We start from the raw sequence: 24,194 nt of genomic DNA on the forward strand, positions 1-24,194 counted from the left end.
GGCGTATCTCTTATGTGTGACTGCCATCTACTGGTCACACTTATTACGCCATGTACCAAATAAAATAGCTTCTTGGTGGGTAAGCACAGCCAGAATCATGCTGTGCATTAGTCGCACCGGGTTACAAGGCGCACTGTCGATTTTTGAGAAAATGAAAGAATTTTAAGTGCGCCTTGTAGTCCGAAAAATACTGTAACTTGTGTAAAAAAACAAATGAACCTTTGTACAAAATACATGAGAAGTACTATTGTGCTTATGAGAGGCGGGGCAAATAAGATATGAATGTAGTATAGACGCTTGCTTTCTAGATTTGAGAACTAAAAGATCTAAAAACTAAAAGACATTGTAGAATTGCATACTCTATTAGTGATGTTCAAAGCTAGAAATAAAGTTTTTCCGAAGGACTTACAAAAGTTATTTGTGTTCTTGTTTGAAGACTTTAAAACATCCAAGAGCGCGAACAAACTTGAAACAAATGTGCCTGTCTGTTGCTGGTGTGAAAGCATGGAATTCTCTAAAGGAGGACTTAAAAAGATGCAAGAATATTTTTGAATTTAAAAAGAGTTACAAAAAGAGACAACTGGAATTATATCAAACTGATTTTTGATTTTGATTGGATGTGTCATTGTGAAAATGCTTAAACGAAAATTAAAAAGTATGTTGGAGTTTGGGTGTTGGCGGAGGGAACAGTGATAAAGTCATATAAAATAATTTGTGTTAAAAAAGGGGGCAGATAAATTGTAGAATATGATTCTTCCGTCTGCTCCTTTCTGATCATGGAAATGTATAAGAAACAAAAAACAATGAAATACGTGGCTTGCTTTTTCATGAAAGGAATAAAAATAAATGATGATGATGATGACGATGATACGGAGCCCCTAAAGGGACATGTGGGAGCAATGTTTTTAATTTTAATATAATATTTTATTTATTTTTTATTTTTTTAGACATGTATCTCGTGCGCAAGAGAAACTTTCTCGTAGGCACGAGATACATGTCTAAAAGAATTTAAAATTAATTTTTTTTAATTTAAAAAAAAATAATTTTATTAAAACAAACTTTCTCGTGCGCACGATATACATGTCTAAAAAAATTAAAAAAGAAATAAATTATAATTTTTTTTTTTTAGATAATTTTACAAAAAGTTTCTCGTGCACACAAGAAAGTTTTTCTCCTGCGCACGAGATGCATGTCTAAAAAAATAAAAAAATAATTAATTTTTTAAAATAATTTTATAAAAAGTTTCTCGTGCGCATGTCTAAAAAAAAAAAAAAATAAAGTATAAAAAGTATAAAAAAATGTTTTTCCCCCCATGTCCCTTTAGGGGCTCCGTATGATGAAGATTTGAACGTACGGCTTTTTTTTCTAGTAGGAAAGCCAGGCAACTGTCGTTACACTAGGCCCCTGCCCTAGTTCCCACAAAGATGAAAGTGTACAATAAAAGTGACGCTCACTTTGCTTTGGTTCTCCCTTTGTGTGTCAGGGTGAACGGCGCCCTCACCGAGGGTTACGAGGACGACGTGGGGAACAAAACGTCCGTCTACGTTCACACGGCTCACTCCATCACCACGTCCTTGACCCGTTGGAAGACCTACGGCTACAAGTCTGCCCCCCACGATGAGGTAGGCGACTCCGTTCGTGGTGTACCAGCCAGTGCCCTCACACTGACCGCCCGTTTGTGCCGCTGCAGGGTATCAAATACGTGATGATCCCGGAGGGCATGAAGGACTACCAATGGCTGGATGGACTCCTCAAAGGAGACAAGGTGCAGCTCGGCCCGTATAAAAACAGACGGTGATGAACGTCAATCTTGGTCATATTCACCCTTTGCGTGGGAAAAAGCAAACAGAAGAAAAAGTTATGATAACAACCATGTGGATTTAAATATGATACACAGTGGAACCTCCATTTACGAACTTGGTTCTTGAGCAGAGTTCGTAAATCAAGAAGTTTGCTTTGTGAAGCAAATTTCTCCCCGAGAAACAATGTAAATATGAATAATGGCTTCCAGCCTCGACAAAAGTCCACATTTTACTAAATGTTTGTACACTCTGAACTAGGGTTGCACGGTATACCGGTACTGGTATAGTACAGCCATACTAATGAATCATATTCGGTACTATACCGCCTCTAAAAAGTACTGGTCCCCGCCCCCCTTTTTTTTTAGGACTGTAGGACGAGGAATAGCTAAACATGCTTTCACTACACACCGTAGGAGGATACAATAGCTCAGCGGCATCACAATGTAAACAAACGCCACACGTGGATCTACGCCTGACATCCACTGTAATGATACCAAGTACATGATACTACTATTTTTACATCGATATTTTTTTATCATCACAAAATCTTTTTCAGTTTTTTTAAAATGTGTATTATGTTTAGAAACTCAGGAAATACGTCCCTGGACACATGAGGACTTTGAATATGACCATTGTAGGATCCTGTAACTACTTGGTATCGGATTGATACCCACATTTGTGGTATCATCTAAAACTAATGTAAAGTATCCAAACAACAGCGAGCGTCCCCTAAAGGGCAGACAAAATCTGTTTCTCAGCTGTAGTCCATACGGGTCACAGTGGTACTCAGTTGTAGTACACTTTTCCACCACTTGTGGCAGTAATGACAATCGCAAACAAACAGAAGAATTCTGGAACTAAAGTCATAGAAAAGTTTCCAAAGTGCAAAAATTATGACTGAAGTGGTGAAGCTGTATTTTAATGCGCATTTTAATTTAATTGACAGATTATTCAAGAAACATACAGTATATATTTTTTATTATTAATTTATTTGTATTTATTTATTTATTCGCACAATATAAACAGTACAAAAGGTAACATTGTTAAAATACATAGAGACAAGTAATGAGAAATACGTAATAAGAAATAAGTGCAGGTGAGAAAAGAAACCCAAAAAGGGCTTATGCAAGGTTCTATTTAGATAGCATTTATTCATTTTATTACTGCATTATTGTATGTACATTAATTTTTCATCAGTTTTTATGAGTCACTTCTTTTGCAGAATATTTGGCCATTATTTATTTTTGCAATCAGCCTAACCTAATAATATTTGTGATTAACACATGCTTTCATATTATTGGACAAGGTATACTGTTAAACTCTATGTAGGTTGGATATAATCATTGATTGCCATTAAAATCACGATTAAGATTGATGTTAATATTTGAGGGTCCCCGGGCCCCTGTGTAGTGGAAAAGTTGGGCCTCGAGGTCAAAAACGTTAGGAATCCCTGCTATACAATAGTGTATCTAAAACAAACATAACAAGGGGTTATCTCTTTATTAACAAGCTAAATAACAACAAGCACACACACAGAAGTCATATTGGTGCCCTCACAAACGATCAGAAATCACAAAAAATCTTTTACAACCATATTGCTACAATGATAAACATTCAAACAAGTAAAAAGCCACACCAAAACGCATCACTTGAAATAATTTGGAATGTAGTGATCTTTGTTGTGATTACAAAAGTACAACAAAATGTTGTTTTCAGCCCAAACCTGTTTAAGATTAGACAACATTGTACAGGGTTACATGACAGGAGCTCTGATGGGTCGCCACTCACGACGCCCCGTAGAAGGTGGGAAAAGATAGACGCGAATTTGAGAGATCTTAGATGTGTGAGTCCAAGTTAAAGGAAAACTATAGGTTGTCTTCTTTTAATGGATTATCACAATTTTTGCAAGCTGGTTAACGTTTGCTGTGGTCTGGAACAACATGGCACACAAACAACTATCAGAAAGGCAGCCAATATTACATAGAGATAATGTGTCATGAGACATGCAAATATAAGGAGACCGGGCTTTCTGCTCCGCCGCTCCCAGTCTGTGGAATGCTCTCCCTGACCACCTGAGGGCACCGCAGACTGTGGATGCTTTTAAAAAAGGCTTAAAAAACCCTTCTTTTAAAAAAAGCTTTTTTATAGATATATGCATACTAGTTCTAGCTATTAGGCTGTTCTAGTTTTTATTTTTTATTTATATTTTTTTATTATCTTTTTATTATTATTATTTTTTCTTTTCAATGCACTGTCGCACTTTGAGGTTGTTTGCTCAATGTAAAGTGCTTTTTTACAAATAAAGTCTATTATTATTATTATAAATTAAATACACAGAGGACAAAAGTAAAGGAAATTAAATGAGCTCAAATATACCGTATTTTTTGGACTATAAGTCGCAGTTTTTTTCATAGTTTGGCCGGGGGTGCGACTTATACTCAGGAGCGACTTATGTGTGAAATTATTAACACATTACCGTAAAATATCAAATAATATTATTTAGCTCATTCACGTAAGAGACTAGACGTATAAGATTTCATGGGATTTAGCGATTAGTTTGGTAAACGTATAGCATGTTCTATATGTTATAGTTATTTGAATGACTCTTACCATAATATGTTACGTTAACATACCAGTTGGTTATTTATGCCTCATATAACGTACACTTATTCAGCCTGTTGTTCACTATTCTTTATTTATTTTAAATTGCCTTTCAAATGTCTATTCTTGGTGTTGGGTTTTTTCAAATACATTTCCCCCAAAAATGCGACTTATACTCCAGTGCGACTTATATATGTTTTTTTCCCTTCTTTATTATGCATTTTCGGCAGGTGCAACTTATACTCCGGTGCGACTTATACTCCGAAAAATACGGTGCCTACAAACGAGGCATAATGATGCATTATGTACATACAGCTAGCCTAAATAGCATGTTAGCATCGATTAGCTTGCGGTCATGCCCTGACCAAATATGCCTGCTTAGCACTCCACACAAGTCAATGCCTGTGTTTTTAAAAGGTGTACATCTTTATTGTTTTACAGTTCTCTTTTACAGTATGTAATTTAAAATGTATGTTTGAAAGTATTAATTTTTTTGAAACTGCTCTGTGACATGTGCTGTTGACCTCTTGGCCAGGTCACCCTTGTGAAAGAGATCTTGATCTCAATGGGTTTCTTATCTGGTTAAATAAAGGTTCTATACAAGTCAATAACATTAACAAAGCTCACCTTTGTGCATTCACGCACATTATAAAACATTTGGTGGACAAAATGGGACAAAGGAGTGGCATAAAACACGTCTTTCTGCGGCAGCGTCTGGGAAAGTTGTACCGTATTTTTCGGAGTATAAGTCGCACCAGCCGAAAATGCATAATAAAGAAGGAAAAATACGGAACATATAAACAAACTGTCGCGTCACAGTCCACACAACTACGGTGCGTTAAAGGACAGCCGAAATTAGTAGGACAAAACGGCGTCTATGTAGCATAAACACAAACTTGTTAAATAGTGGGCTTTCTAACAATTATGAAGGTTTGTGTCATGTTTGTCCTCCTACAGAAACCATATTAAAACAGAAACAAAAATGTTTTTCCCCCATCATTTTCCATTTTAATTTATTTTTGAAAAAGCTCCAGGGAGCCACTAGGGCGGCACTAAAGAGCCGCTGGTTGCAGACCCCTGGGCTAAAATGTATGTAAATTAAAAGGAAAAGTCAAATCAAATTTTGTGCAGAGGTATTATTGTATTGTTCAACAAAATGTGTCATTCACAAAACTAACTTTTTAATCTCTCCCCCAGGCCCAGGACGTACTACACGGGGCAGTATAACGAGAGCCGCTTTTATGTCCTGCACCAGGATTTCCTGCGATACGTCCAGAACAGGTCACCACTCGCTCCACAATATCAACAATATCTACAAACCCCGTTTCCATATGAGTTGGGAAATTGTGTTAGATGTAAATATAAACGGAATACAATGATTTGCAAATCATTTTCAACCCATATTCAATTGAATGCACTACAAAGACAACATATTTGATGTTCAAACTCATAAACTTTTTTTTTTTTTTTGCAAATATTAATTAACTTAGAATTTCATGGCTGCAACAGGTGCCAAAGTAGTTGGGAAAGGGCATGTTCACCACTGTGTTACATCACCTTTTCTTTTAACAACACTCAATAAACAATTGGGAACTGAGGAAACTAATTGTTGAAGCTTTGAAAGTGGAATTCTTTCCCATTCTTGTTTTATGGAGAGCTTCAGTCGTTCAACAGTCCGAGGTCTCCGCTGTCGTATTTTACGCTTCATAATGCGCCACACATTTTCGATGGGAGACAGGTCTGGACTGCAGGCGGACCAGGGGAGTACCCGCACTCTTTTTTTACGAAGCCACGCTGTTGTAACACGTGCTGAATGTGGCTTGGAATTGTCTTGCTGAAATAAGCAGGAGCGTCCATGAAAAAGACGGCGCTTAGATGGCAGCATATGTTGTTCCAAAACCTGTATGTACCTTTCAGCATTAATGGTGCCTTCACAGATGTGTAAGTTACCCATGCCTTGGGCACTAATGCACCCCCATACCATCACAGATGCTGGCTTTTCAACTTTGCGTCGATAACTTCCCCTTTGGTCCGGATGACACAATGTCAATATTTCCAAAAACAATTTGGAAATGTGGACTCTTCAGACCACAGAACACTTTTCCACTTTGTATGAGTCCATCTTAGATGATCTCGGGCTCAGAGAAGCTGGCGGCGTTTCTGGATGTTGTTGATAAATGGCTTTCGCTTCGCATAGTAGAGCTTTAACTTGCACTTCCAAATGTAGCGACCAACTGTATTTAGTGACAGTGGTTTTCTGAAGTGTTCCTGAGCCCATGTGGTGATATCCTTTAGAGATTGATGTCGGTTTTTGATACAGTGCCGTCTGAGTGATCGAAGGTCACGGTCATTCAATGTTGGTTTCCGGCCATGCCGCTTACGTGGAGTGATTTCTCCAGATTCTCTGAACCTTTTGATGATATTATGGACCGTAGATGTTGAAATCCCTACATTTCTTGCAATTGCACTTTGAGAAACGTTGTTCTTAAACTGTTCAACAAGTTGTGGACAAAGGGGTGTACCTCGCCCCATCCTTTCTTGTGAAAGACTGAGCATTTTTTGGGAAGCTGTTTTTATACCCAATCATGGCACCCACCTGTTCCCAATTAGCCTGCACACCTGTGGGATGTTCCAAATATGTGTTTGATGAGCATTCCTCAACTTTATCAGTATTTATTGCCACCTTTCCCAACTTCTTTGTCACGTGTTGCTGGCATCGAATTCTAAAGTTAATGATTATTTGCACACAAAAAAATGTTTATGAGTTTGAACATCAAATATGTTGTCTTTGTAGCATATTCAACTGAATATGGGTTGAAAATGATTTGCAAATCATTGTATTCCGATTATATTTACATCTAACACAATTTCCCAACTCATATGGAAACGGGGTTTGTAGTCCATTTTTATACGATGGAGCATTTAGACCAGGGGCGCCCAACCTTTGTTGAAATATGCCAATGGTCTGCGGGCCCAAACCATTTTTTTTTAACCATGTTGGTGTGAAAGGTTGTCACTATTTCTCGCCAACAGGTACTTGAAGTCGAACGTCTTGAAGTTTGCATACGGGGCATCGTTCAGACCGACTAACGGGGCTTTTACCGTCTTCCTGGCTCTCCACACCTGTGACATCGTGAGTTGACTCGCACAATTCCTTCGCGGCCTCATTGGAAACTTGATTCATTTTTACTGACCCCAGTCCTTAAGCTAAATTGGCATTGAGAAAAACAAGCCCCACGCCGTGGTTCCGGTTTTGATGATTTGTGTGTCTGACTCACATTTGCAGCTCTGCACTCAGTTAAGTTCACAGGTTTCGAGTACCTGTAAGTCAGTGAAGGTCATGGACTTCGTCTAGCATTCGTGAGTCAGTCAAGCTTTGTTAAAGCTTCTGGGTTTTGAGTACTCGAAACCTGCAAGTTTAACTGAATCACGAGTACTACACAAAGCCTACACACAGGTACTCTAAACCTGTAAGCTTCATCTTACACTCGCGAGTCAGTGAAACTTGCGGGTTTCGAGTACCTGTGAGTTAGTGAAGATTGTAGGCTTTGTATAACACTTGAGAGTCAGTGAAACTTCCTAAGCTTGCAAACTACACTGACTCACAGGTACTCAAAACCCGAAAGTTTCACTGACTCATGAGTGCAAGATGAAGCGTGGAGGTTTCGAGTCTCTGTGAGTCAGTGAAGATCGCAGGCTTTGTGTAGCACCCGCGAGTCAGTGAACTTGCGTGAGTCAGTGAAGATCGTAGGCTTTGTGTAGCACTCGCGAGTCAGTTAACTCGCAGGTTTCGAGTACCTGTGAGTCAGTAAAGATCGTAGGCTTTGTGTAGCATTCGTGAGTCAGTTAAACTCGCAGGTTTCGTTTACCTGTGAGTTAGTGAAGATCGTAGGCTTCGTATAACACTTGAGAGTCAGTGAAACTTCCTAAGCTTGCAAACTACACTGACTCACAGGTACTCAAAACCCGAAAGTTTCACTGACTCACGAGTGCCAGATGAAGCTTGGAGGTTTCGAGTGTCTGTGAGTCAGTGAAGATCGTAGGCTTTGTGTAGCACCCGCGAACCAGTGAACTTGCGTGAGTCAGTGAAGATCGTAGGCTTTGTGTAGCACTCGCGAGTCAGTTAACTCGCAGGTTTCGAGTACCTGTGAGTCAGTAAAGATCGTAGGCTTTGTGTAGCATTCATGAGTCAGTTAAACTCGCAGGTTTCGTTTACCTGTGAGTTAGTGAAGATTGTAGGCTTCGTATAACACTTGAGAGTCAGTGAAACTTCCTAAGCTTGCAAACTACACTGACTCACAGGTACTCAAAACCCGAAAGTTTCACTGACTCATGAGTGCAAGATGAAGCGTGGAGGTTTCGAGTCTCTGTGAGTCAGTGAAGATCGCAGGCTTTGTGTATCACCCGCGAGTCCGTGAACTTGCGTGAGTCAGTGAAGATCGTAGGCTTTGTGTAGCACTCGCGAGTCAGTTAACTCGCAGGTTTCGAGTACCTGTGAGTCAGTAAAGATCGTAGGCTTTGTGTAGCATTCGTGAGTCAGTTAAACTCGCAGGTTTCGTTTACCTGTGAGTTAGTGAAGATCGTAGGCTTCGTATAACACTTGAGAGTCAGTGAAACTTCCTAAGCTTGCAAACTACACTGACTCACAGGTACTCAAAACCCGAAAGTTTCACTGACTCACGAGTGCCAGATGAAGCTTGGAGGTTTCGAGTGTCTGTGAGTCAGTGAAGATCGTAGGCTTTGTGTAGCACCCGCGAACCAGTGAACTTGCGTGAGTCTGAAGATCGTAGGCTTTGTGTAGCACTCGCGAGTCAGTTAACTCGCAGGTTTCGAGTACCTGTGAGTCAGTAAAGATCGTAGGCTTTGTGTAGCATTCATGAGTCAGTTAAACTCGCAGGTTTCGTTTACCTGTGAGTTAGTGAAGATTGTAGGCTTCGTATAACACTTGAGAGTCAGTGAAACTTCCTAAGCTTGCAAACTACACTGACTCACAGGTACTCAGAACCCGAAAGTTTCACTGACTCATGAGTGCAAGATGAAGCGTGGAGGTTTCGAGTCTCTGTGAGTCAGTGAAGATCGCAGGCTTTGTGTAGCACCCGCGAGTCAGTGAACTTGCGTGAGTCAGTGAAGATCGTAGGCTTTGTGTAGCACTCGCGAGTCAGTTAACTCGCAGGTTTCGAGTACCTGTGAGTCAGTAAAGATCGTAGGCTTTGTGTAGCATTCGTGAGTCAGTTAAACTCGCAGGTTTCGTTTACCTGTGAGTTAGTGAAGATCGTAGGCTTCGTATAACACTTGAGAGTCAGTGAAACTTCCTAAGCTTGCAAACTACACTGACTCACAGGTACTCAAAACCCGAAAGTTTCACTGACTCACGAGTGCCAGATGAAGCTTGGAGGTTTCGAGTGTCTGTGAGTCAGTGAAGATCGTAGGCTTTGTGTAGCACCCGCGAACCAGTGAACTTGCGTGAGTCAGTGAAGATCGTAGGCTTTGTGTAGCACTCGCGAGTCAGTTAACTCGCAGGTTTCGAGTACCTGTGAGTCAGTAAAGATCGTAGGCTTTGTGTAGCATTCATGAGTCAGTTAAACTCGCAGGTTTCGTTTACCTGTGAGTTAGTGAAGATTGTAGGCTTCGTATAACACTTGAGAGTCAGTGAAACTTCCTAAGCTTGCAAACTACACTGACTCACAGGTACTCAAAACCCGAAAGTTTCACTGACTCATGAGTGCAAGATGAAGCGTGGAGGTTTCGAGTCTCTGTGAGTCAGTGAAGATCGCAGGCTTTGTGTATCACCCGCGAGTCCGTGAACTTGCGTGAGTCAGTGAAGATCGTAGGCTTTGTGTAGCACTCGCGAGTCAGTTAACTCGCAGGTTTCGAGTACCTGTGAGTCAGTAAAGATCGTAGGCTTTGTGTAGCATTCGTGAGTCAGTTAAACTCGCAGGTTTCGTTTACCTGTGAGTTAGTGAAGATCGTAGGCTTCGTATAACACTTGAGAGTCAGTGAAACTTCCTAAGCTTGCAAACTACACTGACTCACAGGTACTCAAAACCCGAAAGTTTCACTGACTCACGAGTGCCAGATGAAGCTTGGAGGTTTCGAGTGTCTGTGAGTCAGTGAAGATCGTAGGCTTTGTGTAGCACCCGCGAACCAGTGAACTTGCGTGAGTCTGAAGATCGTAGGCTTTGTGTAGCACTCGCGAGTCAGTTAACTCGCAGGTTTCGAGTACCTGTGAGTCAGTAAAGATCGTAGGCTTTGTGTAGCATTCATGAGTCAGTTAAACTCGCAGGTTTCGTTTACCTGTGAGTTAGTGAAGATTGTAGGCTTCGTATAACACTTGAGAGTCAGTGAAACTTCCTAAGCTTGCAAACTACACTGACTCACAGGTACTCAAAACCCGAAAGTTTCACTGACTCATGAGTGCAAGATGAAGCGTGGAGGTTTCGAGTCTCTGTGAGTCAGTGAAGATCGCAGGCTTTGTGTAGCACCCGCGAGTCAGTGAACTTGCGTGAGTCAGTGAAGATCGTAGGCTTTGTGTAGCACTCGCGAGTCAGTTAACTCGCAGGTTTCGAGTACCTGTGAGTCAGTAAAGATCGTAGGCTTTGTGTAGCATTCGTGAGTCAGTTAAACTCGCAGGTTTCGTTTACCTGTGAGTTAGTGAAGATTGTAGGCTTCGTATAACACTTGAGAGTCAGTGAAACTTCCTAAGCTTGCAAACTACACTGACTCACAGGTACTCAAAACCCGAAAGTTTCACTGACTCACGAGTGCCAGATGAAGCTTGGAGGTTTCGCGTGTCTGTGAGTCAGTGAAGATCGTAGGCTTTGTGTAGCACCCGCGAGTCAGTGAACTTGCGTGAGTCAGTGAAGATCGTAGGCTTTGTGTAGCATTCGCGAGTCAGTTAACTCGCAGGTTTCGAGTACCTGTAAGTCAGTAAAGATCGTAGGCTTTGTGTAGCATTCGTGAGTCAGTTAAACTCGCAGGTTTCGTTTACCTGTGAGTTAGTGAAGATTGTAGGCTTCGTATAACACTTGAGAGTCAGTGAAACTTCCTAAGCTTGCAAACTACACTGACTCACAGGTACTCAAAACCCGAAAGTTTCACTGACTCACGAGTGCCAGATGAAGCTTGGAGGTTTCGAGTGTCTGTGAGTCAGTGAAGATCGTAGGCTTTGTGTAGCACCCACGAACCAGTGAACTTGCGTGAGTCAGTGAAGATCGTAGGCTTTGTGTAGCACTCGCGAGTCAGTTAACTCGCAGGTTTCGAGTACCTGTGAGTCAGTAAAGATCGTAGGCTTTGTGTAGCATTCGTGAGTCAGTTAAACTCGCAGGTTTCGTTTACCTGTGAGTTAGTGAAGATCGTAGGCTTCGTATAACACTTGAGAGTCAGTGAAACTTCCTAAGCTTGCAAACTACACTGACTCACAGGTACTCAAAACCCGAAAGTTTCACTGACTCACGAGTGCAAGATGAAGCTTGGAGGTTTCGAGTGTCTGTGAGTCAGTGAAGATCATAGGCTTTGTGTAGCACCCGCGAACCAGTGAACTTGCGTGAGTCAGTGAAGATCGTAGGCTTTGTGTAGCACTCGCGAGTCATTTAACTCGCAGGTTTCGAGTACCTGTGAGTCAGTAAAGATCGTAGGCTTTGTGTAGCATTCGTGAGTCAGTTAAACTCGCAGGTTTCGTTTACCTGTGAGTTAGTGAAGATTGTAGGCTTCGTATAACACTTGAGAGTCAGTGAAACTTCCTAAGCTTGCAAACTACACTGACTCACAGGTAATCAAAACCCGAAAGTTTCACTGACTCATGAGTGCAAGATGAAGCGTGGAGGTTTCGAGTGTCTGTGAGTCAGTGAAGATCGCAGGCTTTGTGTAGCACTCGTGAGTCAGTTAACTCGCAGGTTTCGAGTACCTGTGAGTCAGTAAAGATCGTAGGCTTTGTGTAGCATTCGTGAGTCAGTTAAACTCGCAGGTTTCGTTTACCTGTGAGTTAGTGAAGATCGTAGGCTTCCTATAACACTTGAGAGTCAGTGAAACTTTCTAAGCTTGCAAACTACACTGACTCACAGGTACTCAAAACCCAAAAGTTTCACTGACTCACGAGTGCCAGATGAAGCTTGGAGGTTTCGAGTGTCTGTGAGTCAGTGAAGATCGTAGGCTTTGTGTAGCACCCGCGAGTCAGTGAACTTGCGTGAGTCAGTGAAGATCGTAGGCTTTGTGTAGCACTCGCGAGTCAGTTAACTCGCAGGTTTCGAGTACCTGTGAGTCAGTAAAGATCGTAGGCTTCGTATAACACTTGAGAGTCAGTGAAACTTCCTAAGCTTGCAAACTACACTGACTCACAGGTACTCAAAACCCGAAAGTTTCACTGACTCATGAGTGCAAGATGAAGCGTGGAGGTTTCGAGTGTCTGTGAGTCAGTGAAGATCGTAGTCTTTGTGTAGCACCCGCGAACCAGTGAACTTGCGTGAGTCAGTGAAGATCGTAGGCTTTGTGTAGCACTCGCGAGTCAGTTAACTCGCAGGTTTCGAGTACCTGTGAGTCAGTAAAGATCGTAGGCTTTGTGTAACATTCGTGAGTCAGTTAAACTCGCAGGTTTCGTTTACCTGTGAGTTAGTGAAGATCGTAGGCTTCGTATAACACTTGAGAGTCAGTGAAACTTCCTAAGCTTGCAAACTACACTGACTCACAGGTACTCAAAACCCGAAAGTTTCACTGACTCACGAGTGCAAGATGAAGCTTGGAGGTTTCGAGTGTCTGTGAGTCAGTGAAGATCGTAGGCTTTGTGTAGCACCCGCGAACCAGTGAACTTGCGTGAGTCAGTGAAGATCGTAGGCTTTGTGTAGCACTCGCGAGTCAGTTAACTCGCAGGTTTCGAGTACCTGTGAGTCAGTAAAGATCGTAGGCTTTGTGTAACATTCGTGAGTCAGTTAAACTCGCAGGTTTCGTTTACCTGTGAGTTAGTGAAGATCGTAGGCTTCGTATAACACTTGAGAGTCAGTGAAACTTCCTAAGCTTGCAAACTACACTGACTCACAGGTACTCAAAACCCGAAAGTTTCACTGACTCACGAGTGCAAGATGAAGCTTGGAGGTTTCGAGTGTCTGTGAGTCAGTGAAGATCGTAGGCTTTGTGTAGCACTCGCGAGTCAGTTAAACTCGCAGGTTTCGAGTACCTGTGAGTTAGTGAAGGTTGTAGGCTCCGTATAAAACTTGAGAGTCAGTGAAACTTCCACCTGTGGGTCTCGTTTAGTAAAAATCGTGGGCGTTTTGAATTAGTCGTAATTACTTTTTGTTAAAAAAAAAACACCCATCCATCCATCCATCCATTTTATACCGCTTGTCCCTTTCGAGGTTGCAGGGGGCGCTGGAGCCTTATAAACGAGTCGTTCATGACACTCACCTCTATAGTTTACGGGTTTGCTCTCCCCAGGTGGACGCGTACGGGTTCATTACCCAAGACCACCGGAAATATGCCAACTATTACTACGAGAAGCATGAAAAAGCCTTCAGGTCGTTCTACTCCCATCACGACTACGTTTTGGAAATGAACTTGTGGAAGAAATTCCACGACAGCGGAATACTGCGTCTGTACCAAAAAACCTGAGGAAGAATCCATCCTGGAAGGAATAAAGGAACTCGAGTGTCACACCAGCACAGGTGAGACACACGAGATGGCACAAAATGTTTGCATTTATAGAATTTTTAATACATTTAATACAAAACCCCAAACCAGTGAAGTTGGTCGTGTAAATCGTTAATAAAAACAAAATACAACTATTTGCAAATCCTTTCAACCTATATTCAATTGAATAGACTGCAAAGACAAGATATTTAACGTTTGAACTGGTAAACTTTGTTATTTTTTGCAAATATTAGCTCATTTGGAATTTGATGCCTGCAAAAAAAGCTGGCACAAGTGGCAAAAAAGACTGAGAAAGTTGAGGAATGCTCATCAAACACTTATAGGGAACATCCCACAGGTGAACAGGCTAATTGGGAACAGGTGGGTGCCATGATTGGGTATAAAAGCAGCTTCCATGAAATGCTCAGTCATTCACAAACAAGTGCATGAGCATATTGTCCGACAGAACAACATTTCTCAACCAGCTACTGCAAGGAATTTAGGGATTTCACCATCTACGGTCCGTAATATCATCAAAAGGTTCAGAGAATCTGGAGAAATCACTGCATGTAAGCTATGATATTACAGACCTTCGATCTCTCAGGCGGTACCGCATCAAAAATCGACATCAGTGTGTAAAGGATATCACCACATGGGCTCAGGAGCACTTCAGAAAACCACTGTCATTAACTACAGTTGCTCGCTACATCTGTAAGTGCAAGTTAAAACTCTGCGATGCAAAGCGAAAGCCATTTATCAACAACACCCAGAAATGCCGCCGGCTTCGCTGGGCTCCTAGCTCATCTCAGATGGACTGATGCAAAGTGGAAAAGTGTTCTGTGGTCTGACGAGTCCACATTTCAAATTGTTTTTGGAAACTGTAGACATTGTGTCCTCCGGACCAAAGAGGAAAATAACCATCCGGATTGTTATAGGGGCAAAGTTCAAAAGCCAGCATCTGTGCAATGCTGTAAAATATATTGTCAGTCAATGTACAATCAGTCCAATCAGATCACGGGTACAAGCGGCCGAAATGAGTTTCCTCCGCCGGGTGGCAGGTCTCTCCCTTAGAGATAGGGTGAGAAGCTCTGTCATCCGGGGGGAACTCAGAGTAAAGCCGCTGCTCCTCCACATCGAGCGGAGCCAGATGAGGTGGTACAGGCATCTGCTCAGGATGGCACGTCCGACCATACTTGCCAACCTTGGGACTTTATAGCTAGAATTCACTGAAATTCAAGTATTTCTTATATATATAAAATAAATACTTGAATTTCAGTGTTCATTTATTTACACATATACACACACATAACACTCCTCTCTACTCATTGTTGTACTTGAAAGTGCAATGCTTTGCAGCCAGTAACACAGCCTTTGAAGGAGCATAGGTGAACTGTAATTTGCAGGAAAGGAGTGAGTTTAGGGTTGAATTGTCCATCCTCGTTCTATTCTCTGTCACTATCTTTTTTTGGACATTACTACTTGCTGTAGTTTTGAAGCAATGCATGATGGGAATCCGGATGTTGTGTGTCAGTTAGGGCTGAAACGACGCGTCGACGTAGTCGACGTCATCGGTTACGTAAATACGTCGACGCCGTTTTTGTGCTTCGACGCGTCGCATATTTACGTCACACTACCGTCATGGCGGAGCGCAAAGCAGACGATGCGAGCGGTGCGAGTGAGGGGAAAAAAGCACGCCAAAAGTCGTCAAAAGTGTGGGAGTATTTCAATAAACGGCCTAAGAAGAAACGCTACTTGTATCTACATTCAGCTCGCTACTCGCTACTAATTTTTATCGATCTGTTAATGCACACTTTGTTTGTTTTGGTCTGTCAGACAGACCTTCAAAGTGCCTGCCTTACTGGTGACGTTTCACTCCGTTCCACCAATCAGATGCAGTCACTGGTGACGTTGGACCAATCAAACAGAGCCAGGCGGTCACATGACCCGACTTAAACAAGTTGAAAAACGTATTGGGGTGTTACCATTTAGTGGTCAATTGTACGGAATATGTACTGTACTGTGCAATCTACTAATACAAGTTCCAATCAATCAATCAAAAGTGTGAAGGAAAAAAGACTACTTTTTATTTCAACCGTACATCCCGTCAAAAGCCTAAAGACTGACTGCACAGTTCCTGTCTTCACAATAAAAGTGCCGCTCCATCGCGCCGCGCTTTCAAAATAAGAGTCTCCGAAAGCCAGCGCAAACAAGCTAGCAAGCTACGGAGTTTGCCGCCAATTTATTTCTTGTAAAGTGTATAAAAACGAATATGGAAGATGGACAAATAAGATACCAAAAACCAACCACTTTCATGTGGTATTAGACAGAAAGGAGGAACTTTTTTTCTCCTCCATTTGAAAACGTGGACGTTATAAGCAATACTGTCTGTTTACAATCAATGCAAGTCATCAGAATCAGGTAATACACCAACTTATATTCTTGTCTTCATGAAAGAAAGGAATCTATATGTGTTAAACATGCATGTATATTCATTAAAACACCTTTAACATGTAAACAAAAACGGCAAAATAAATAAATATAAATTATATACTGTATATATCAATGTATGTATATATATGTGTATATATATATATATATATATATATATATATATATATATATATATATATATATGTATGTGTGTGTGTGTGTGTGTATATATATATATATATATGTATATATATATATATGTGTGTGTATATATATATATATATATATATATATATATATATATATATATACAGGTAAAAGCCAGTAAATTAGAATATTTTGAAAAACTTGATTTATTTCAGTAATTGCATTCAAAAGGTGTAACTTGTACATTATATTTATTCATTGCACACAGACTGATGCATTCAAATGTTTATTTCATTTAATTTTGATGATTTGAAGTGGCAACAAATGAAAATCCAAAATTCCGTGTGTCACAAAATTAGAATATTACTTAAGGCTAATACAAAAAAGGGATTTTTAGAAATGTTGGCCAACTGAAAAGTATGAAAATGAAAAATATGAGCATGTACAATACTCAATACTTGGTTGGAGCTCCTTTTGCCTCAATTATGGCGTTAATGCGGCGTGGCATGGAGTCGATGAGTTTCTGGCACTGCTCAGGTGTTATGAGAGCCCAGGTTGCTCTGATAGTGGCCTTCAACTCTTCTGCGTTTTTGGGTCTGGCATTCTGCATCTTCCTTTTCACAATACCCCACAGATTTTCTATGGGGCTAAGGTCAGGGGAGTTGGCGGGCCAATTTAGAACAGAAATACCATGGTCCGTAAACCAGGCACGGGTAGATTTTGCGCTGTGTGCAGGCGCCAAGTCCTGTTGGAACTTGAAATCTCCATCACCATAGAGCAGGTCAGCAGCAGGAAGCATGAAGTGCTCTAAAACTTGCTGGTAGACGGCTGCGTTGACCCTGGATCTCAGGAAACAGAGTGGACCGACACCAGCAGATGACATGGCACCCCAAACCATCACCCAACCATGCAAATTTTGCATTTCCTTTGGAAATCGAGGTCCCAGAGTCTGGAGGAAGACAGGAGAGGCACAGGATCCACGTTGCCTGAAGTCTAGTGTAAAGTTTCCACCATCAGTGATGGTTTGGGGTGCCATGTCATCTGCTGGTGTCGGTCCACTCTGTTTCCTGAGATCCAGGGTCAACGCAGCCGTCTACCAGCAAGTTTTAGAGCACTTCATGCTTCCTGCTGCTGACCTGCTCTATGGAGATGGAGATTTCAAGTTCCAACAGGACTTGGCGCCTGCACACAGCGCAAAATCTACCCGTGCCTGGTTTACGGACCATGGTATTTCTGTTCTAAATTGGCCCGCCAACTCCCCTGACCTTAGCCCCATAGAAAATCTGTGGGGTATTGTGAAAAGGAAGATGCAGAATGCCAGACCCAAAAACGCAGAAGAGTTGAAGGCCACTATCAGAGCAACCTGGGCTCTCATAACACCTGAGCAGTGCCAGAAACTCATCGACTCCATGCCACGCCGCATTAACGCAGTAATTGAGGCAAAAGGAGCTCCAACCAAGTATTGAGTATTGTACATGCTCATATTTTTCATTTTCATACTTTTCAGTTGGCCAACATTTCTAAAAATCCCTTTTTTGTATTAGCCTTAAGTAATATTCTAATTTTGTGACACACGGAATTTTGGATTTTCATTTGTTGCCACTTCAAATCATCAAAATTAAATGAAATAAACATTTGAATGCATCAGTCTGTGTGCAATGAATAAATATAATGTACAAGTTACACCTTTTGAATGCAATTACTGAAATAAATCAAGTTTTTCAAAATATTCTAATTTACTGGCTTTTACCTGTATATATGTGTGTATGTTACTCATCAGTTACTCAGTACTTGAGTAGTTTTTTCACAATATACTTTTTACTTTTACTCAAGTAAATATTTGGGTGACTACTCCTTACTTTTACTTGAGTAATAAATCTCTAAAGTAACAGTACTCTTACTTGAGTACAATTTCTGGCTACTCTACCCACCTCTGCTAATAATGTTGTTGTATGCACAATGGCTATAAACGAACATTTGAAAAGAAAACACCCGACCGCGTTCTTGCCATCACCATCAACTAGTCAATCGTCCGCGTGAGTATACGTTGTCATCATTACACAAAAACATGAATGTGTCATTTGTATCTGCATTGTAAATTCATAAACTAAAACACTGTTTCGCTCTGAGAGGCGCGTTTGGCGTGCCTGTTCAGTGTTTACAAAGATGCGCTCCTCTTTAACGCTAACGTTAATTAGTTGTGCAAATACCTTTTACAACATTAATAGTTACATATACTATGTACAAACCAACAATTAACTTTCACTTTAATCATACTATCATTGTTGTGTTATTAAGCAAAATGAGCAATACTTTTACTTTTGTTGAAATGTTTACACTGTTGTTACAGAATATTTCGTTTTGCACTTTTTTGTATTGGATGTTTATCTTTATTTTTGCACATTTTAGCAAATAAGCAATACTTTTACTTTTGAAATGCTTATACTATTGCAGAATATTAAGATTGCACTGGATGTTTACTTTTATATTTGCACATTAAAAAGCAAATAAGCTACTTTTAATTTTGTTAAATGTTAAAAGTTTTAAATGTTTACATTGTTACAGAATATTTTGTCATGTTGTTGTCAATGTTGACTGAGTGGCCATACTTTTTTTTTGGTAAATAAAAGTCATGCCTTTTGAAAAAACTGGCCTACATTTATTTTTTCATCTTCATTTTAAATAAAAAAATAATCGGTAAAAGGAAAAATAATCTATAGATTAATCGAAAAAAATAATCTATAGATTAACCGATTAATCGAAAAAAATAATCTATAGATTAATCGATAGAAAAATAATCGTTAGCTGCAGCCTTAGTGTCAGTGTATTAACGTGCCGGCTTGAATAAACACACGCTGAGAAATAGCTCCGTGCCTGCCTACTTTATGGGTTATAGATAGAGATGTCCGATAATATTGTTTTTTTATTATCGGTATCGTTTTTTTTTAATTAAATCAACATAAAAAACACAAGATACACTTAGAATTAATGCACCGACCCTAAAAACCTTCCTCCCCCATTTACACTCATTCACACAAAAGGGTTGTTTCTTTCTGTTATTAATATTGTGGTTCCTACATTATATATCAATATATATCAATACAGTCTGCAAGGGATACAGTCTGTAAGCACACATGATTGGTCCACTAATAGTACTAACCTTTAACAGTTAATTTGACTCATTTTCATTCATTACTAGTTTCTATGTAACTGTTTTTATATTGTTTTACTTTCCTTTTTATTCAAGAAAATTTTTTTAATTGATTTTTTTATTTTATTTTATTTATTTATTTAAAAAGGACCTTATCTTCACCATACCTGGTTGTCCAAATTAGGCATAATAATGCGTTAATTCCACGACTGTATATATCAGTATTGGTTGATATCGGTATCGGTAATTATGAGTTGGACAATATCGGAATATCGGCAAAAAAGCCATTATCGGATATGCCTAGTTATACATAAACCTATGGATAACGGCGACATATATAATAGTCTCCTTCTTGTGTGTGCAGTTGCGCACTGAGTTCCAAAAGCCGTAGATGTTATAACGTGGCTGTTTATATGGAGGAAAAGTGGACGTGACGACAGGCTGTCCTCACTCAGGTCCGGCTGGAAATCGGGAGAAATTCGGGAGAATAGTTGTCCCGGGAGATTTTCGGGAGAGGCACTAAAATTCAGTAGTCTCCCGGAAAATTCGGGAGGGTTGGCAAGTATGCGGTAGGAGGCCACGGGGAAGACTGAGGACACGTTGGGAAAACTACGTCTCCTGGCTGGCCTGAGAACGCCTCAGGATCCCCCGGGACGAAGTGGCTGGGGAGAGGGAAGTCTGGGCTTCTCTGCTTAGGCTGCTGCCCCTGCGACCCGACCTCTAAGCGGAAGAAGATGGATGGAAGAGCAAAATTCACAAGTAGCCAAGAATACATTTTTTAAATGGCTGGAGATGTTTTTGTAAATACATCTATGATGAACAAATCATGTTTTGTGTGTAAAACTAAAAATCCTGGATAGGGTGGTGGTCTCATACAATGAATGGCTCTCAGATTTGTTTTGTCAGTCAAGTACAGAACTGTGCCCTCTTTCATTCTAAACCAGTGGCGTTAAGGTCGTTAATTGTATTCTTTGACTACGCAGAGCTCCGATTCAAGAAAAACGAGTGGCGCTTGCACCACACCGCGTACACCCAGGTTACATTCTTGAATGTGATCTACAAACCCCGTTTCCATATGAGTTGGGAAATTGTGTTAGATGTAAATATAAACGGAATACAATGATTTGCAAATCATTTTCAACCCATATTCAGTTGAATATGCTACAAAGACAACATATTTGATGTTCAAACTCATAAACTTTTTTTTTTTTTGCAAATCATTAACTTTATAATTTGATGCCAGCAACAAGTGACAAAGAAGTTGGAAAAGGTGGCAATAAATACTGATAAAGTTGAGGAATGCTCATCAAACACTTATTTGGAACATCCCACAGGTGAACAGGCAAATTGGGAACAGGTGGGTGCCATGATTGGGTATAAAAGTAGATTCCATGAAATGCTCAGTCATTCACAAACAAGGATGGGGCGAGGGTCACCACTTTGTCAACAAATGCGTGAGCAAATTGTTGAACTGTTTAAGAAAAACCTTTCTCAACCAGCTATTGCAAGGAATTTAGGGATTTCCCCATCTACGGTCCGTAATATCATCAAAGGGTTCAGAGAATCTGGAGAAATCACTGCACGTAAGCAGCTAAGCCTGTGACCTTCGATCCCTCAGGCTGTACTGCATCAACAAGCGACATCAGTGTGTAAAGGATATCACCACAGGGGCTCAGGAACATTTCAGAAACCCACTGTCAGTAACTACAGTTGGTCGCGACATCTGTAAGTGCAAGTTAAAACTGTATTATGCAAAGCGAAAGCCGTTTATCAACAACACCCAGAAACGCTGCCGGCTTTGCAGGGCCTGAGCTCATCAAAGCTGGACTGATACAAAGTGGAAAAGTGTTCTGTGGTCTGACGAGTCCACATTTCAAATTGTTTTTGGAAACTGTGGACGTTGTGTCCTTCGGACCAAAGAGGAAAAGAACCATCCGGATTGTTATAGGCGCAAAGTTGAAAAGCCAGCATCTGTGATGGTATGGGGGTGTATTAGTGCCCAAGACATGGGTAACTTACACATCTGTGAAGGCACCATTAATGCTGAAAGGTACATACAGGTTTTGGAGCAACATATGTTGCCATCCAAGCAACGTTACCATGGACGCCCCTGCTTATTTCAGCAAGACAATGCCAAGCCACGTGTTACATCAAGGTGGCTTCATAGTAAAAGAGTGCGGGTACTAGACTGGCCTGCCTGTAGTCCAGACCTGTCTCCCATTGAAAATGTGTGGCGCATTATGAAGCCTAAAATACCACAACGGAGACCCCCGGACTGTTGAACAACTTAAGCTGTACATCAAGCAAGAATGGGAAAGAATTCCACCTGAGAAGCTTCAAAAATGTGTCTCCTCAGTTCCAAAAAGTTTACTGAGTGTTGTTAAAAGGAAAGGCCATGTAACACAGTGGTGAACATGCCATGTTAATTATTATTTGCAAAAAAATAATAAAGTTAATGAGTTTGAACATCAAATATGTTGTCTTTGTAGTGCATTCAATTGAATATGGGTTGAAAAGGATTTGCAAATCATTGTATTCCGTTTATATTTACATCTAACACAATTTCCCAACTCATATGGAAACGGGGTTTGTAAATATGTATTTTAATATTTGTGAGTACACACAGGATGCCAGGTATGAAGGAGGCCAATAGAGAGATTGCAGTATCAGATTATTTTTATCACGTTAGTCGTCATTCAGATTGTGGAGTCATTATCTGCGTGTGTATAAGTTGGCTCATACAACCTGTTTTTCAGCAATCCAGTACATCTTTTAACACATCACACATTCACACAAAACTCATTTTATCAGTCTTTCTTTTTTTCTCCCCCTAGATGGCGCCGCTGTAGTGGCTGCTGTTGGCAGGAGGTCTGGGCTCTTGTGTCATCCTTTTGTTTCCCTCTTGTTGTCATGTGGGGTTTTTTTTTGCCTTTTGGTTGGAGACTCTTTGGGACTGTGTGACAAGAGGTGGCACTTTCTTGACTTCTGGATCTGCCTCCCTTGGGGCCTTTTGGCCATGGAGACCAGCTGCTGGGTCTCTGCCACACCCGAGTCCGTTTGGAGAGACCGGAGGAGATGCGGGTGAAGAGACAGGAGCTGCTGAGCTGGCTGCTGAGCGTCGGGACGGACAAGCTTCACAGCATCTTGGCTGAATGAGCAGGTATCGGACACCTCGGTCTCCTCGGACGCATCCTCGCTCATCCATGCGGACTGGACAGTGGCTGAGGGTTGCTTTGATGGGTCTGCTCCTCTCCCAGCAGACGATGGGGTGTAACACTGCAGAGGCCACCACAGTGTATATGTTATGTATGTACAGACTGCAGAGAGTGTCCAGATCAGCCCAGCACACCATCAGAGGTGTGCTCCCAACCATCTGCAACATCCACACCAGGTGGGTGTAGATCCAAGGCCAAGAGGATAGTGAGGGTCTCTAGCCAGCCTCTTCTCACTGCTGCGGTCAGGCAAGTTCTACCGGAGTCTCATGGCCAACACGAAGAGACTCAGGAGGAGCTTCTATCCACAAGCCATCAGACTGCTCAACTGCATCGCTGATTAACACTTTATCACAATTGCACAAAACCGCACGCACAAGAATCACTTTACTTACCGGACTAGAATACCCTTCATTCAATAATGTAAAAACAAGAGTATAAAGAAGTCATACTGTTCATACTACTGTCACTATTTTAACAAGAAATGGGCAACAAATTATGTTAGTATCTGCTTTTAAATATTTAGGATTTTTAATTGATGACCACTTGAGTTTTAAAGGGGAACATTATCACAATTTCAGAATGGTTAAAACCATTAAAAATCAGTTCCCAGTGGCTTATTATATTTTTCGAAGTTTTTTTTCAAAATTTTACCCATCACGCAATATCCCTAAAAAAAGCTTCAAAGTGCCTGATTTTAACCATCGTTATAAACACCCGTCCATTTTCCTGTGACGTCACATAGTGAAGCCAACACAAACAAACATGGCGGAAAGAACAGCAAGCTATAGCGACATTAGCTCGGATTCAGACTCGGATTTCAGCGGTTTAAGCGATTCAACAGATTACGCATGTATTGAAACGGATGGTTGTAGTGTGGAGGCAGGTAGCGAAAACGAAATTGAAGAAGAAACTGAAGCTATTGAGCCATATCGGTTTGAACCGTATGCAAGCGAAACCGACGAAAATGACACGACAGCCAGCGACACGGGAGAAAGCGAGGACGAATTTGGCGATCGCCTTCTAACCAACGATTGGTATGTGTTTGTTTGGCATTAAAGGAAACTAACAACTATGAACTAGGTTTACAGCATATGAAATACATTTGGCAACAACATGCACTTTGAGAGTGCAGACAGACCATCCATCCATCTTCTTCCGCTTATCTGAGGTCGGGTCGCGGGGGCAGCAGCTTAAGCAGGGAAGCCCAGACTTCCCTCTCCCCAGCCACTTCGT

General features: G+C 41.1%; 1 protein-coding gene across 2 annotated transcripts in view; it reads left to right on the forward strand.

The window, feature by feature from the left end:
- The window catches only part of LOC133577793 (alpha-N-acetylgalactosaminide alpha-2,6-sialyltransferase 2-like), a 37,759-nt gene extending 14,865 nt beyond the window's left edge, over nucleotides 1-22,894 (forward strand). The window contains exons 5-10 of one of the 2 annotated variants that reach the window (XR_009811767.2): nucleotides 1,484-1,622; nucleotides 1,691-1,794; nucleotides 5,601-5,684; nucleotides 7,437-7,536; nucleotides 13,827-14,053; nucleotides 22,581-22,894. Coding sequence is in view for 1 of the 2 variants with exons in the window: in XM_061931816.1 (XP_061787800.1) it covers nucleotides 1,484-1,622; nucleotides 1,691-1,794; nucleotides 5,601-5,684; nucleotides 7,437-7,536; nucleotides 13,827-14,000 (601 nt within the window). In the remaining variant the exon portion in view is untranslated. Of the gene's footprint in view, nucleotides 1-1,483; nucleotides 1,623-1,690; nucleotides 1,795-5,600; nucleotides 5,685-7,436; nucleotides 7,537-13,826; nucleotides 14,479-22,580 lie in introns of those variants that run through there. The other variant, XM_061931816.1, reaches the window with a different exon arrangement.
- The last annotated feature ends 1,300 nt before the right edge of the window (nucleotides 22,895-24,194 follow it).

Source organism: Nerophis lumbriciformis, linkage group LG39 (genome assembly GCF_033978685.3).
Source record: "Nerophis lumbriciformis linkage group LG39, RoL_Nlum_v2.1, whole genome shotgun sequence".
Classification (NCBI taxonomy): domain Eukaryota; kingdom Metazoa; phylum Chordata; class Actinopteri; order Syngnathiformes; family Syngnathidae; genus Nerophis; species Nerophis lumbriciformis.